This window comes from Nasonia vitripennis, chromosome 1 (assembly GCF_009193385.2).
Source record: "Nasonia vitripennis strain AsymCx chromosome 1, Nvit_psr_1.1, whole genome shotgun sequence".
Classification (NCBI taxonomy): Eukaryota; Metazoa; Arthropoda; class Insecta; order Hymenoptera; family Pteromalidae; genus Nasonia; species Nasonia vitripennis.
Window position 1 is genome coordinate 11,931,880 of NC_045757.1, and position 17,207 is coordinate 11,949,086.

The 17,207-nt window shown below is 37.4% G+C and overlaps 4 protein-coding genes across 7 annotated transcripts in view; 3 read left to right on the top strand and 1 right to left on the bottom strand.

Moving 5' to 3' along the window:
• Positions 1–168: 168 nt before the first annotated feature.
• LOC100114794 (ADP-ribosylation factor-like protein 8B-A) lies at positions 169–4,210 on the top strand. Of its 2 annotated transcripts, none has more exons than XM_001599266.5 (3): positions 169–1,300; positions 2,622–2,938; positions 3,017–4,210. In XM_001599266.5, the coding sequence occupies exons 1-3, from the start codon at positions 1,178–1,180 to the stop codon at positions 3,135–3,137; spliced, it is 561 nt and encodes a 186-aa protein (XP_001599316.1). In that variant the 5' UTR covers positions 169–1,177; the 3' UTR covers positions 3,138–4,210. The 2 variants fall into 2 exon arrangements, with proteins under 2 accessions (XP_001599316.1, XP_016836722.1); XM_016981233.3 differs by having other exon boundaries at positions 1,101–1,887.
• Positions 4,211–4,673: 463 nt separating this feature from the next.
• Ndufb7 (NADH dehydrogenase (ubiquinone) 1 beta subcomplex, 7, 18kDa) lies at positions 4,674–8,024 on the top strand. 3 transcript variants are annotated; one of them, XR_004344497.1, is made up of 5 exons: positions 4,674–4,883; positions 5,002–5,042; positions 5,213–7,075; positions 7,550–7,718; positions 7,794–8,024. XR_004344497.1 is itself a non-coding variant. In XM_001599343.5 (4 exons), exons 1-4 carry the CDS (start codon positions 4,802–4,804, stop codon positions 6,301–6,303), a joined length of 744 nt encoding a protein of 247 aa, XP_001599393.3. In that variant the 5' UTR covers positions 4,689–4,801; the 3' UTR covers positions 6,304–6,629. The 3 variants fall into 3 exon arrangements, 2 of the variants coding, with proteins under 2 accessions (XP_001599393.3, NP_001165791.1); XM_001599343.5 differs by lacking the exons at positions 7,550–7,718; positions 7,794–8,024 and having other exon boundaries at positions 4,689–4,883; positions 5,213–5,792; positions 6,263–6,629; NM_001172320.1 differs by lacking the exons at positions 4,674–4,883; positions 5,002–5,042 and having other exon boundaries at positions 6,883–7,075.
• A 1,217-nt stretch (positions 8,025–9,241) lies between these two features.
• LOC100115131 (elongation of very long chain fatty acids protein 7) overlaps positions 9,242–17,207 on the bottom strand; it is a 29,859-nt gene continuing 21,893 nt past the window's right edge. The window contains exons 4-5 of the mRNA XM_001599892.6: positions 16,902–17,144; positions 9,242–11,890 (exon numbers count right to left, since the gene is read on the bottom strand). Coding sequence (XP_001599942.1) covers positions 11,705–11,890; positions 16,902–17,144 — 429 coding nt within the window. The 3' untranslated portion in view covers positions 9,242–11,704. The remainder of the gene's footprint in view (positions 11,891–16,901; positions 17,145–17,207) is intronic.
• The window catches only part of LOC100115103 (elongation of very long chain fatty acids protein AAEL008004), a 63,459-nt gene continuing 58,056 nt past the window's right edge, over positions 11,805–17,207 (top strand). The window contains exon 1 of the mRNA XM_008215971.4: positions 11,805–11,913. The gene's annotated coding sequence lies outside the window, so the exon portion shown is untranslated. The remainder of the gene's footprint in view (positions 11,914–17,207) is intronic.

The following is a 17,207-nucleotide window of genomic DNA, read 5'->3' on the forward strand; positions in this document are numbered from 1 at the left end:
AATGCAAAACAATGTTATAATGTTGAATATTATCAAAGAAAATATTTTGCGATGTCAGCATACGGTGCGACTGCACATGTGCTTGCACTCGCGACTTCAAATATGATTCTGGCGTTATTATGATATCGTCGGACTACTGTATAAGCAAGTTGTTAGAATAAGTGTTTACATGCAAAATACTTTGAAATATTCGAAATCAACGATTCTATAACTTTAAGTTTTTCTGACACTATTATTATAACGGATAATTTTAATCTTTATTTTGTAATTTAAAATGCTGTGTTACAGATTTTTAATCTAACCAATCAGGATTTTAATTATCCAGTACCGGCAGTCTGCATTCACATAATGCACACCGTGAGGAGTCGTGTACTCCTAGAAATAGAATATTTCTCCCCGAGTGGTGTATACGTAACATTTCACATTTAAGTTTTATTATGCAACTCTATTTCATCTTGGAGTCAGGGATAAATTGCTCACCTGCCTCGCGATTGTTCTCTTTTCAACATTCCAATAACTCGATAAAAAAATCTTTATTCCTGACGTGTGCGTGACTTTTACAAAAACTCGCTGCAGATTACGTTGTGCGCGGAGTCGTACCTTGCTAAAGTCAATTTCAAAAGTACAGAAATAAGAACATTTTGAATTTGAGGAAAAAGCTATTCGACTTGACGAGACGCGTGACTGAATTTTGTTCTCTAAAAAATTCTTATTTGCGTTTTCAAAATAACCAGTCAGTTCCCGCGTCGAAATCGTGGCAGTCTCGGAGCGTAAGCGACGGTCATGTCGTCATTACCTCGCCTATTCTTGGCTAGCGAATTGACCTACTCCAGTCTACACCCACACGTTCGTTGGTCCGGGCCGCAACAGTGAAGGCATATAGGCGAGAGAGCGAAGAACTGCTCCGATCCGCGACGCGACATATAACGTATAGCGCGCAGCAGTATAGCCAATAACACACCTCCCCTCCAGCGCGTTACATGTCAAAGTCGGCGTAAAGAGTGTCCGCGCACCTGCAGAGTGCAGAGAGAGAGATTGAGAGAGAGAGAGAGAGGAAGAGAAGAGCAACATCAAGTCCGGCTGTGCTGTGGCTTGTTTGCTGCTTGGAAAGGATTAAACGGACACTCGATACGCGCGTATCTCTTTCTCTTTGTGCACAGTATAATAAGCTGCCAAGATGCTGGCGCTCATCAACCGTATCCTCGACTGGTTCAAGTCGCTCTTCTGGAAGGAGGAGATGGAGCTGACCCTCGTCGGGCTCCAGTACAGCGGCAAGACCACCTTCGTCAACGTCATCGCGGTACTTCCTTCGCTAGTTCTCACCCCCTGTGCACTGTGGCCTACACCTGCAATCTGCCCCTGTGTGTGTGTGTGTGTGTCCTGTCGCGAGCTTTTAGGTTACCTGCCCCTCCCCCCTATAGTGTGTGACTGTGTGCGACACCCCGATGATGCTGATTTTCGATCGGCGACCTTCGATTTCTTTTCTCTCGCGGGGGTGGCTCCTTTATACTGCGCATCGACGGTGCCTCCGTCGGTTTTCTGACTCTCCTGCGGATGAGTGTTTCTCGGCCGCTGTGACTCATCGCTCTAGCTTTATGAGTGCATATACATTTAATTGTTTCCTTTTTGCTATGCTTTTGTAATCGTCATTGGCCCTGTTTTATAAGTTAACGGAGAGTGTTTGGGATTCTGTGTGGGTGTAGAGTTGTCGATGGAATTTTTGGAGCACAAGGGAAGATAATGAGCGTTTGGGCTGACAGGCTGCTTATCTGAATCGTTGAGGTTTACATGACGATTGTCTGATGCTATCTAGATTAATATTTTCTTGCTTGATCTGAGTCAATGGTGCTTAGCTGCTTCTATTGTGGCCAAGAATGGACATTGTTGGTAATTTTGTTGGTTAATAAAGAAAGTTAATCTGAGTGCTTGCTGCATGAGTGTTGTTGATTGTTTATCAATGAGTTAGCCTTATGGAGCAAGCATTTTGGTGTGGGTAAATTAATTAGCGTGCATATTTATTGTTTTATGATCTTTGTGAAATATGTCAAATTATCAGAATGAAATAATTTATTTTTATACGGCATTAAATTCAAATCAATTGTCATATTCATACCACTGAGTTTGTATTTCAAACTTTGTGGAATAGCACTGTTTGGCTTGCTCTGACTCTGACTTTTAAAGAACTGCAGCACTTCTCTTGCATCTATGTTTTCTGTGTTCAAGTTCTGATATTGTAATCATTGCATACAAGCTTAGTTTTCTGATATATTTATTTTTGAAAAAGCTCAATTAGTAATAAATTCATTTCACTCAATCATCTGGTAATAAGTAGAAGTAATTGTGGAAAGTATAGAAAAAGTTGAACAAATTTGTTTGGTATTTGTTGTTATCTTGAAAATTATAAAAGTTTTGAATGTTCAATTATGAACATTATATATTAGAATATTAATATGGAATTTACATGTACTTTGGGTAATAGTAGTTTATCTAAAGATATATTTTAAGACTTTACAGACATATAAGTATTGTGTTAACAGAGTTAGAATTCAAAGGGTTGCTTTTAATTTAATTAAAGCTGTTTTTCAAAGGATAATAATTTCAACTTCTTTTTATTTTTTCAGTCTGGACAATTCAGTGAAGACATGATTCCAACTGTAGGTTTCAACATGCGTAAAATTACAAAGGGCAATGTAACCATCAAAGTTTGGGACATTGGTGGTCAGCCAAGATTTAGATCTATGTGGGAACGCTATTGCCGAGGTGTCAACGCTATAGTTTATATGGTAGATGCTGCTGACCCAGAGAAGATTGAAGCAAGTCGCAATGAGCTGCACAATTTGTTAGATAAGCCGCAACTTGCTGGAATACCAGTATTGGTATTAGGAAATAAAAGGGATCTACCTCATGCGTATGATGAAAATGGGCTTATAGATAGAATGTGAGTTCTATTGAAAATAAATAGATCAAATTTAAAACTGAATGATATGCATTAATACAATTTCTTTTCATTTTGCAGGAATCTTTCGGCAATTCAAGATCGTGAGATATGCTGTTACAGCATTTCGTGCAAAGAAAAAGACAATATAGACATAACGTTGCAATGGCTCATAGCACATTCAAAAAGCGGAGTTCGCTAATAATCAGCGGCGCTTACGGTGTCTTCAACAAAAAAATATATAAAAGTCTGAGACAACTCAAAAAAAAAAAAAAAAAAAAATTAATAATATTAACAGAATCGTTATTGATGATTTGTGAGCAAGAGAAAAGGAACATTCTTTATGATTCCATACTGGAGTCAAGTCATTAAAGTAGATAATTCCTTATCCCTAAAAGCTTCAGTCCAACCGGAATGAATTGATGTGTTGGAAAAGATATATGAAGATATGATTAAAAAAACTATAACTACTACCAACTAAGCTTGCGCATGAAGACTTTTTATGCGACCTACGAGTTTAAGGCACATTAAATGCGAGCACGTAGCGTTAAGGAGGTGAAATTTTTATATTTCTGTTTATAAGTATATCGAACTTAGTGTATCAGTAAAATCTTCTTTTTCGCAACAAATGTATAATGGAGTACAGGAGATCAGAGTAGAAGAGGAGATAATTAGAGATTCGACGGTAGCTATTTGCAAATACCAAAATGAATTTTTAATGCAAAATATGTATCACAAGCGTTCGCTGTTACGTACGCGGATGCGTTCGTTCTTTTTCTACCGATACTTCAATTTTCACAATCAACCTTGAACGTTTTAACATATCTGTAATTTTTGAACCTTTTAAAAGCATGTATCGACGAAATTTATTTTCATGGCTTTGGTTTGACAAGAATTTCGCCCAGAATTTATACAGAATAAACTTTTATCTAGACACAGATGATGACAATAATTTAACTTGTAGGCCATCATGTATGATTAATATTTTTAAAGAATTACGGATTTGTTGAAATGTATTCTTATTTGAGTAAAATAATGTAAGTTTGAAGTAGCGGTACTAAAAGGTATGTAATATGCCTTCGGGAGCCTCTTAATCGTATGTCACTAGAGCAGCTAGGTAACGTGTTCACGTGACTTAGGAAGTAAATCGCCGTAAAACCTTTATGATCTGCAAAATGTCTTAAGACCGTTGTGTTGTGTATATACATATATATATATGAGAAAAAATAAAAAATTCTGTAGACCATTTTTTCAAATGGAATAATGAGAAACAAATATTGTGCGGCTGTTTTTATTATTGAATGCATTTTTTGTTTATAATCACATGTTTATTGATATAATTATTAATTATTATGTGAGTTTGATTTTAATTAAATTATTAAGAATTTTTCATAAGGTTGTTTTTTATTTATTGCATTGCGTTTCAACCTTTCGCGGCTGTGTGCTCATTTACGTTATATTTTGTATGAATCTCATATATTTTTGTATTTTCATCTTCAATTTATTTTATTAAAATTCTTACATTCATTTCGAGTATTCTGAACAAAATTGAAACACTTATATTATACTTAATCGAAAAAGAAACTACGATAAAACAATAATGTTTTATGTTTAATATTGATTCAACAATATTAATTATTATCGTGTTGGATAATATTATAATAATAATCTATATAAAGTATATGATATATCAATATCGTTTTGAAACCACCATTTTGTTTGCGCATGCGCAGTCACAAACTTCTCAAGCGGGACAACGTACGGAGTCGCCGCGTCGAACTCGAACACGAGAACATACGACGAATTTTATCCTTTTACGCGTCTTGCGTGAAATTTCCGCTGCACGACTATTTTCACCGCTTTAAGATGGTCAAATTAACTCCAGATTTGATACAACAATCTATGCAATATATAAATCCTGTCAGGGATCGTGAACTGGATCTTAGAGGTGAGTAATTATTGGGTTATCCAAGATTTGCTAATAATCTACTGACATAACCTATATTATGCATTTCATTCCTATGGTTTAGACTTATTCTAATTATTCATGTTTATAATTTTTTTAGGATACAAAATACCAGCGATAGAGAACTTAGGAGCAACTTTGGTGAGTGTATATTACTTTTGTTTTTCTATACTTTTATTCGAAATTTAGTAACAGTCAAAAGCATGTTTATGCCTATCTGTAAGATAAGATTGTTTGTTTTGATTTTAGTTAATGATTTAAACATATTAAAGGTTCAGCTAGCTTATTAACTATGAAATATTTTGTTACAGGACCAGTTTGATACAATAGACTTTTCAGATAATGATATAAGGAAAATAGATGGATTTCCACTGTTGAAGCGTATCAAAACGCTTTTCTTTAACAACAACCGCATAGTCAGAATAGGAGAGGGTTTGGAATTCTGTATACCCAACCTAGAAACATTAATGCTCACAGGAAACATGATTCAAGAACTTGGGGACATAGAAGCTCTTATTCCATTGCAAAATCTTACTAATCTTTGCCTGCTGCAAAATCCAATCTCAGCGAAATCTCATTACAGACCATATCTTGTGTATAAACTGCCACAGTTGAGATTACTGGATTTCAAAAAAATTAAGCAAAAGGAACGTCAAGAGGCAACAGCATTCTTTAAGAGTCCGAAGGGCAAGGAAATAGCTAAAGAAATAACAAAGAAGGCCAAGGCTCAGGCTCAGGGATCCAATGGAATGGATAGACCTGCTATGAGTGGAAACGAGAGAGACAAAATCAAGGAAGCCATTTCAAATGCCACATCACTTGAAGAAGTACAGAGGCTCAGCAAATTACTGCAGTCGGGACATATTCCAGGAGATAATAGGCATCGAAATGGTATTAGATGAGTTTCTTTTTAAATTTCAGATTGCGTTTACTCCAAGTGAAACAAATCATGTGTAATATCTTTGAATTTGTTAGTAGCAGTGACTACTTTTGACTTGATGATTTACATTTTCTTCTGTTATTTTACAGGGCTGGAACGTATGCAATCAAAGATTGAGCCTCATTTAGAAAAATTTTATATAAATATTTTTTAAAGTATTTCTTTTTAAACAAACTTCCTAAATAATCATTAAGTTCTTTAACGTTTTATTAGTAGCAAATGATTTAAATTACTCGATTTTTTTTTTTAAATTTAAAAATAAATTCATTTTATGTCAGATGGTATTAATAATATATTTCAATTTTTTGCAGTTGCAATTAGCTGTTCTGCGAAAAGAATTAATTTGATTCTTTCCCATTTTGTCCAGCCCTGATCATTGATATTTCTTATAAACTAATGATTTCTGCTTTTGAATGTTTAGGAAACTCAAGCATGGATCCAATGGAAGAAGATGACGACTAAACTCTATTCAGATTTACTTTAAGAGCATTAATTAAGGCATTAATATAAGTATTTACAACTGAATAAATTGTGGTAATCTGACTCAAATATCAAGCTCATAATCGGTTTACTACACTAACGATTGATTAATTAGTGATATTTTGAGTCAAATGATTGCTTGATCCGGCATATATAGGCTTATAAATGTAAATAATTGATAGAGAATAAATAAGAAAATCCAACGTAGTCGCAGGCCTGGAAGCGAACCATTCTACCGTCTTGGAAATATTTCTAATGCGTTGGTTTTTTCTTATTTCAGCTGGAATTTAATAAATTTTTGATACTCATGTTAAAGTGTATTTACTCCTGATTGGTCTTAACTCCTTCCTTATTTACTATTAACCGTGCTATGATTTTTAAAGTTATATGCTATATTTTGAAATTTTTAGTCGAGCTAAAATTATTTATCGACAATTAGTAAATCATGAGCAATCAAGAATTAATTTAAAAAAGATTTCACAAAAAAAGTTAAATATGCAATTACATAATGTAAAGAACGCCGCCAGATGACAGCACGTGCTTGTGCACTGCAGAACTCTTGCTCTTCTGCAAGGGTTCGGGAGAGAAAGATCGTTGGCAAAAGGTGGAAAAGTGATAAAACATCAGTCCACCAGGATGGGGAACATGTTCGTGCGTACCTGGGACAATTTTTGGAATCCGGAGTTAAACCCGGTGCCCTATGGCCCAGTTACCTTCGATCCGTTCTTTGGAATTGGTCCGCGAAAGGAGAGAGGTGAGTTAGGGATTCTAACCTGAAACGATATGTTTTTGAAGAATATAGCAAGGACTTTTTGTATATTGTTATTATTTGTAATGATGACAGTTGAGGTTTATACTTTATAGTTGCAGATTGTGAAGTGTTCTTTAGTTTGCGGGACTTATTGAACTTAGTTGTTTCGAGAAATTCGCTATTATTATGACATAATCATTGTCAGCTATAATGTGTATTTTGAAGTAAAAAAACATTGTAGTTTTAGGTCTTAAATGTTATTCTTTATGTAAATTGAAATATTAGGATGAAGATAAGAAACTTGGGTAATTAGGATCAATCTGTTGTCATACAACTTTTGCAAGATCAACTTAGTTTTCATAAATTATCAGTAAATATTTACAGCTGACTAGTGACTATAGTGTATATACAATCAAGTCTTTGTAGATGATTATCTTTGTTATTTAATAATTACTTATGGCTTGTTTTGATTTTCAGTTATGGTAGCAAAAGAAGAAGAGCTGAGAGCTGCCAAAATACCAAAGGACAAGTGGGACTTTTGTGCACACACGCTACTCGAAGTTGAGAGATGTAGAGCCGATCACTTTCCTTTTGTCTATAGGTGCAAAGAACAGGCTCATGCTGCCAGCATGTGTAATTTAGAAGAGTGAGTTTGATTAAATTGCATTAAATGCATGAAGATACAATTTTATACTGCTAATGTGGTAAATTAAATTTGCAGCTACTTGTTGAGAATGAAAGAGTATGAAAGGGAGCGCAGATTACTTCGCAGAAAGCACCGCATTGAACAGGCTCAAGCTCAAGCTCAAGGAGCATAAATCTTTTTAGCATATAGATTTTTAAATGATCAATTGTTTATTAAAAATTTAGAAGAAATAAAAGGCGGGGATAGATTTTGACCCGTCGCTGTATATAAAACAATTTTGTTCAAGAATAAATCCCTGGAATGAAATTGCACTGTTTAGTAATCACATTTTCATCTCTGTTAGTTATCATTTTTTCACCAAAAAACGGTAAGTAATTTTAAGTCTCATACTTATATACAATCATTATTATTTTTTCATTTCATTTTAAAATTTTCTCTTAGAAATGCAAAAAGCAGCAGGGAACGCTTTTTCCGTTATTATGATTTCATTTTATTATTAGTAATTATCTTGGAAAATAACCAGTGCATTTGCACCATTAATTGATCTATAAATTGATATTTACTTATCGTACAGTATTTCTACCTCAGTCGTTAATTTAAGGCGGGGATTTCAAAAATTCAATCGACATTTATCTGCAGTCAATGAATATTTGCACCAACCATACAAATGAAAGGATCTAAAAATTTTAAAGTCGTATATACCGAATGAAGTAGAAACACTGAATTTCATAAATTCAATCAAAGCTACATCAAGTCAGAAAAATCATGTCCCCATCATTCAACTATTCAAATCTATAGAAAGCTTTAAAGCATCTGAATCATATAAGCCATGAGAAAAATCGCAGCCGCGATCGACCCCCGATGACCCGGCTGAGAATCGGGTCGGCGAAATGAGCGTCACTGCATCGCGCAGACCACCCTCGCACATTGCGGCACAGTCGAGAGTGAGACGGAGAGACGTCAGCCACCCGGCCGAGACTTCGAGAGAGGATCGATAACTCTGCCCTCGGAGTGCACGCGTACTACGTGCACTTGTGCATCATCCTGCATCACGCGCCGCGGCTTCGGGTGGCCGCCGAAAAAAAGGCCTAAATTGGCTTTGCAGATGTTCTCGCGAGTTGCTCTTTAGTGTCGTTTGAAGCCGCGACTCTGTCTTGAGAGATTCACGAGGGGGCTGTGGTTTCGGAGATCCGAGGGGGACCGGAAGTGGCGCAGACCTAAGGACGAGGGGGTGGTTTTCTTGTAGGTTATCATGTAGTGGTGGTTCGAACAGTGTCCGGGTGTGCGAGAGAGATTTTGTTAACATTGTAGAGGACGAAAGGAGGGTAGCATAGCCGTTTTTCATCTCGTTTACGCTCTGATGCGCGCTTGACAGTTGATCTTCCGCTACATGTTATAAGTAAGTAGTGAGTGAAAAAATTACATCATCGGATACATATTTATTCGTCAGAAAGTCGAATGATACTTATGATAGGGTTATTATCGAGAGATATAAGACGAACAAAAAAAATTGCAAAGAGAAGAATCCTTGATTTGTAATATTATTTTTTAATTAAACTCTAGAAATACATACAAAAATTTAATAAAATCGTTGGCTATCAGATACATTGAGACTCGCGTGATCCGTATCGTAAATACATCTGAACACATTTTCCAGCACGATATACACACACGAGGATGATATCACTTCCACGCGCGCTCTGAGCGAAAAAAAAATGTCACAGTAGCATATATTGCAGATGCATTCTTTCGAAGAACCAGTGTGTAACATATTCATGTACATAATTTATTCTCCTGCTCTAATTATTATCCTCAAAAATCATTACAGTGGGTTTTTTTATATACACTATACATATATATATATATATATATATATATATATATATATGTCTGTTACATTGCATAACTTAGTTTGGCTTTCACGGCGCGATACGTTTATAATAATACAGTGGATTAATTATGAACGTGCACAGATATTGCTGATGATTTTTTTCTCGAAATTTTCAATTCCCTCGGCGCAAGTTACATTGTACATACACACATTGTGTATACGAGCAATTTTTCAAATCAAACACTTAGCATACCCGAAAAGTACAACGATGTTGCCTCACTCTACAAAAACGTTCGTCCGCAATCGCGACGGAGAATTTCCTTTTATGTAGCGACCCCCAAGAATTAAGTAACCCAAACACAATTTATCCTACTAGCTAAACGTACACCTAATACAGTTGAGACATAAAAGAAGGTAATAATTGTTTCATTGTCATCGAGACACAACCTCACTAATCCATTATTTATACCATTTTTCACTGTCACTTATTGAGCTTGGTGAGTTTTTCGTTCTACAAAAAACACAGCATGTAAAACATTTGAATATTGAAAGACAAAACTCCGAAGTGTCCACAGGATTTTCATACGGTTACTTTTTTCTCTTTTGATTTGAGGTATGAATTCACAGAGACTTCACTACTGTCTTCAACAGTTAAATACGTGTATCGGTGCGCATTGAGAATTTAATTTCTTTGTTCCCTTCTCTAAATGCACGGCACGCGAAAGAAATAAGCCTGTCCGTGGAATTGAGAAAGTCGTTGGTGGACAAACAATAAATATATTTTTTTATTTTATTTTTAACATATGTTGCTTTTGATCTCCTCTATATATACTTTGTATCCGTTAAATTATGCTCCCTTACATCGCTATGTATGATAAGATACATTAAGATAAATGTGTACTTTTTCGAGGGATGTTGTACAATAGTAAGATTTTGTTATGGTTATTGACATAATATGTTGATATTAAATGTGGGCACAATTTTAATAATGTTCTAGATACTTATTTGAGCTTAATCGAATTCGAAGATTGCGTTAACTTTACGTTGCTGCGGAACGTGAAGTTTACATCCAAAACAATAAATAGTACGCTTCAAATATTCTCTAATTACACTGATTAAATATGAGTATGCTTAAAAATCTCTCCAAATAAGTACTTCTTATAACTTGATATCGTACAAAAGTTTTTGAGACAATAAAACTAATTTATATTCTCTATAGTAAAAACATTAAACTCTCCTTATCCTCTATTTACATCGTGTTAAGAAAAATTATCATGGACAAAACCACTCTACGAAAGAAGTATCGTAGCACGCGTTCTTACAATTTTATAATTGAGTTTTCAATCACACAGAGATTGGTATGCGTGTCCCGATTATGTGTTGGTGAAATGCACAGTCGGTAAAAACGGAACGTCACCAAAGCTACTTTGGTCTGTCCTACTTTACCGACGTTTATTTATTCTTTGCATTTGACAAACACAGATACAGCAATGTAAAATTATTTGGTTTCTACAAATAATTTCCATCGCTTCTTCTGCAACAGCGATTTACGATTACTTACACGAGATAGTATATCAGAGCAGAAAAGTCCCAATAAGACTTAGTCAAATTCATATATATGGCGCAATCGAGTGAAGAAAAAGATCAGACAGAAGACGGATCTTCTTACAACAAATTTCTCGATCCCAAAAAGTAAAGAAGACGCATGATATATACGAAACTTTAAGAAAAAGAGTAAAAATTGTACACAAAAGATTATCAGTGCGAACGCGAGGACCCCTGCCACTCCTTCGCGCTCTCCGTGGTTCCTCCTATCCCAGAAATTCGCGAGCTCTCCGACGCGCCCCCTTCGTACAGAAAAAAATCGCGTCGGCGCGAGGACTAGATTGCACGCGAACGAAAAAAGTAAAAAAAAAACCCGCGCGCGGTCCCGTCGGCGGCGCGCGCACCCTCTACCCTCTTAACATAACCTACATAACCTTGAAAATTTCGCTATTCAACTGTATACGCGTTTGTTTTATCGCTTGCAGGTCGTCGACGGGACCGATGAATGGAGTTACCGTAGCTCTCCATACTTCTTTTTTATTTACTGTCACGTCATTTTGTTTTCTCTTTTGTCTTGTTTTTTTCTGGTCTTGGTCGATAAAGTGACGCTCTACTCGGACTTGAGCTGCTTGTTGGCGGTTTGCTGCCTCCTGCGGTAGGCCTGCAGGTAGAAGTCGTAGAAGAGGACGAAGAAGATCGTCGAGTGAAGTAGGAGAAGAGCGGCGACGAGCTTGGGGTATCCGCAGTCGAAGACCAAGGCCTGGGCGCTGTGCACAAACACCAGGAAGAATTGCACCTGTGAACCGGACAATCGTAAAGGTTAGTCATGTTGACGATTTTTAAAATTATTATTAGTTAGATAGAGATGTAAAAGAGGATTTGATCGATAGAACCTGGACAAAAATATTAAGAGATGAAACAGAGAACGGGTATCTGGTATTGCCGAGTTTGTGTTTTACCGACTGAACGAATAATTTAGGATAACCTGTCATTTTTGCCCTTTCAATTGCCTGATTGTAATTGTCTCAAGAACAAATGCTAATAGATAATAAGCATACATGTCGTTGCCTTTATCGTGACGATGAATCGCTTGATATATATATTATTCCGATTTTTATTTCTTTATAATTTTTTCATATATAATGGCAGTTATTTGACACATTTGTAGCTGTCGTCTATTATCCTGAACACAACTACTTATTATCTTATTTACTTGATTCTTAAATGTACGAGAGAAATGATTTTTCATATAGAGATAATGAATAGTTCTGTTGAAATGTATAGACAACTGCTAATTTGATACAAATAATCGCCGCATGCATCGTAAAAGGCATCTGCTTGTGAGGATAAATTTTTTGAAAAGAAAATTCTCGCAGAGATAATTAATTTCTTTTACATCCTATTGCAAAATTAGTAATTAAAATAAGGGATTTTGATGATCCTTTGTAAATAGTGATGAGCGTCATCGATAGATTATTCGTCGACTGGTTACTGAAAATATATACAACATTCTTTAAGAAAATTTACAATTATTAGTAAATATAATTGAATAACTTAAAGGACTAATTATTTGATCGCATTCTTCTGCGTATTAAAGTACTGTATAGAGTCGTAAGTTGACGTACGTTTTTCTAATCAGCATAATTTCTAGTAACGCAATTGTGCAATGCCTTATTACTACATTTAATTAGTATTATATTCTGCATCAACTTTCGTTAAAATTGATCATGTTATGAAATTACGCTCCATGCTATTTACAATAAATGTGCACACCTAACAAAGAAATCACCAAGAAATCACTACAGGCATAGGAAACTTTAAAGCGCGTATTTATTGTCAATTGCACTTAATACGCGAGTGACAGGTGCGCGTGTTATACAAATTGAAAGTCGCGAATTCCTATTTATAATGAACGAATGCGCGAGTGCGCGCAAAACGTATTATTATTCATGAAATGCGTGCCAAGCCAAAATGAAAACAAGTCGTTTTCTAGTCTCGTATGCTTCTCGTTATTAATCCATTAAAAGAGGTGTAGAAACGCTCGAATCGTGATGACGATTGCACCTATTATGCACGATGGGGTTTGACAACTCAATGAGCATTGAGTTAGTGATTTAGACTTGAAAAAATATTTTAAATAATATTTCAGTCGATCGTTTTAAGTTTATAATGTACATAAGTATTAATTGATCTCCAGGTCGGTTAATACTAAGTTTCACCTTTTCTACCCTCGAGCAATGATTTAGTCACATCGTTGACACCGATTCCAGCCCAAAGCATATACAAAGCTTCTGTTTAATTTTCGACTTTGCAAAAATCCGAAAATCAATCAAGTCCTTTACGACTCGAACTTTTCTATCTTAACCTACGCTACGTACGAATATCCACTTGATCGCGCGATGCTCCTAGATAGATAGAAACTGCACGTGAATGCAAAGCACACGGGAAAGCGATTTCTTCATCGGCTGCGCCTGTATATGCCGCGGAGAAGAAAAACATCGTCGCTGCCGGCGCAGTAGCCGCAATTTATTCATCGTCAAATCGACGCGTCACACCTGTAAGATAGCGTTTCGAAGAGCTACTCAATGCGAATAATTGGCTAATGCCTCTTCCCTTAATTGGTGGCAAATTTTATGGAAGTTTTACGATGCTTTCCTAAATTATACGTTTTTCTTTGGATACAAAATTTGTAGTTCGATCTTTGATGCTTTCGTAATTTTCTTTCAAGAATAACATAAAGCCAATCCCTTTACTAATCAGCTTAAAACAACCCCTAAAAACGATATTCGCGCGATCACAACTTCCGGTATTCCTCTCTAACCGCGCACTTTTTCCAAATTCAAACTATATACAAGTACACTCTAGAACCGATTTATAGACGAGTCGATCTCTATTATATCTCTCTGAGTATCTATCTCTGCTTCGAACGCACACAAACACACGCATAGCTTGGAATGCCAAATTGTTGCGCCACTTGCAGTCCGGTCGGCGCAAGAGTCGATACCCGCGCAGCTAGAAGGAAAAAGACAGACGACGACGCGCGAATTGCCCAACGAGTACTTTTCACTTTTTCCCCCTCTGAAAAATTCAACAGCCCCTGCATGCTCGCGCGTGTACAGGGTGTCCGGAGACCGATTGTTGTGCGAGAGAGCGGTGAAGGCCGTTGCGTATTTCTTGCCTCTGAGTTGTTTAGCTTTTTTACCGGTCTCTGTGCTTTGCTCGGTATTTTGGAACCGGGTTCTTTGTTGTTCCCTTGTTTATCATTTCGTCGATCCTTATTTTTGTAGATAGCTCGTTATCGAAGTTGTTACTGAAGCTCGTTCATTATGACAGTACCGGTGACCAAGACTCGATTCTGATAGATAGCCCGAAGCCGCAGAAACCATACCGATTTCAGTAATAACACAATCCTTACGAACCGTCGTTATTCACTCACAGCCACGATGTTGGCGCAAGCTTGATAAACACATAGAGACTTCGCACTCGCGTGATTAAGGTCGTTTTCCTAATCTCCGCACACGCACACGACTGAGCACGTGTGAAAACTGATTCGAATCGATTACAAAATTTCATTTCCGTAGCGGCACACACCAAGCGCGCAATTCCTAATAAAAAATAAACAACGACGTGCGAGCCCATCGCGAAAAAAGTGCGCACATACATCACGGATTATTGGCCAACAGTCGCGGCGCAAGTTACTCAAAAGTCGGGCGGATTAAGTAAATCGGGGTTTAACGATCGGAAAAAAGTGAAAATGAAGCTGTACCTATAGCATATACGCGCACAATCAAATCGCTTCGTAAGTCGAGTTCCGCAATAATCAAGCCACGTGTTAATGAGAGTATAATACACATATCGGCGACGCCCGAAGAAGTTCGGCGTTGCGTTATATGTATAGCGGTGTGTTTGGAAAATTACGAGCGCGACTACTGACACACATTTATATATATCCGCGCACTCGTATAATACCTGCGCGCGTTTCGCCGCTTCGATATATCGGCCTACACAGGCGCGCGCGGAGAGGTCCGTTCACTTTTCGCGAGCGCGTACTTAGCTCGAATTATCCGAGAGGGAGAGAAAGAAATACCGGCCGGCCTTGCGCAATTTTCGGCTCTGTTATTCGATACCGGAGAAGGCTCGCCGATCTCTTTCTTTCGCTCGTTGTAAATATATACCTATAGCTGTGAAAATAAGCTGGCATTTTCTCGAGGACGAATGTATTTTGTTTTCGACGAAATTAGAGAGATTGGGCGGCAGTAGTGTGAGGGCTGTTTTGCAATGGTTGTCGTACCGGAAAGCTGTAGCGAGATATATGGGTCAGCAGGTGTGCTCCGGAATGCGCGCTTGAATGTAAGTGTGTGTGTATGACGCAGCTAATTATTGGGAGGCGATTTGTAGCTTTAAAAGTAGACTAGGAGGTGTGATTTCTTCGGCTTTGAGGTGAATTTTTGACGAAGTGAGTGTGAGGAATTCGTTGAAAGAAATTTCGGTCGTAAATTATATATCATCGTGTAAGCCGTTGATCATAGTGATTGTTCTCCAACTTATCGGGTGGTCTCATAACGCTGAAAAGTATAGAGCTGTACCCGAATGGTCTGGTACTTTTTTACCCATTAACGGGGCTATCATTTTGTAACCGATTTATCAGTGAATCGCGTTACTCGAGCTATTAATTTTCTAAATTGAAGATTTAAAATTTAATGCACGCGATACAAGGAATTCAGCTAGTCCGACTGTTACAAATTTTCTCTGACGTATTAGGTAGTCGTGGATGTCGTTGAACCGCTTAAAAACACGCTTAAAAATAAACGAGTGTTATCCGAAACCTCCATCGCGTACGAGTATATAATTCGCTTAAACTCGTTTTTTTTTTTTTTTTTTTTTATGTGGATGAACTCCTCGTTATGTACGTATATATGTGCGCGAACAATTTTGCGGAGCTATTGCTTTTTCAAAAGTTTCGAAGCATTGCGAGATGAATGATAGCCGAGCGCGTGGTTTATCGCCGAGTGCCGCAATAATAATCAAATTACCCTTGCAATTTACAACACGGCTCAAAGTTTAATTACAACAAATTGCTGCTTAACTTCAGAGTATATAACTGCAAGTTTTATAATACTCTACTCGCGAGTGAGTCATGTGCGTAGCGTAATTATATTTTGCTCCGCGAATTACGCAATTCGTTATTCGCATTTATTCATCTATTTAACGTAACGGCTACAACAGATTTTGCATACAATACGAGCCAAGCAAACAGTGCGTATGTACATGTACGTGTACGGTTCTACGATTCCACGCGATGTGTGCACGTTAGTTCGTCATACAGCTCGTCGCGGCAAATCACCACAAAAATTCCTTATAGTAACCAGTTTTTCTTTTTTAGTAAAGGAGACAAAGAAGCACGTGCAAAAGGAAAGAAAGTAAAAACAAGCAGGCATATTCGCGAAATCTGATGTGGTTCACGCTTGTATTACATCCATCAGCGTAATTCTCGTAATCTCAAAGACTCGATCGTCCTTGCGCTCTACGAGCTGATCTCAATCTCTCGGTCTATCCGCTCACAAAGAACTGCGAGCACAGGAAGTTAATCGTCGCACATTCAATCTTGCTTGCGAGAGATGAATTTGTATTCTATCAGAGGCAAAAGTTTATCTTTCCACCGCGAACGTTAACTATTATTCTTTTCGGCTAAATTCGCATTCCCTCGAAAATTCGAATATGAACACAAGTCCAGAGAGAAAGAAGAGAAAAAGAGAGATTAAAAAGTGGCGTTTCGAACGGATCTTCATTCAAAACGCAAGACTCACCAGCTGAACGGTGGTGAGGTGCTTCTTCCACCAGAGGTACTTCTGGTACTCAGGTCCGGCGGCGGCGAGCATGTAGTAGAAGTACATGACCACGTGTACGGCATTGTTGATGAGATTTCCGAGGGTTCCATGGCCGCCGGCGATGAACTTTACGCAGATCCAGGTCTCCAGGGGCGTCAGCGAGTGGTGATACAGATGTAGGAACGTCACCTGGCTGTCCTTCTTCCTCAGAACGAAGAATATCTGCGAGGAATTGAGAGAACGACTTTTAGTCTTGATTGCTTGTTTCTCGAGACCAGTTGATCT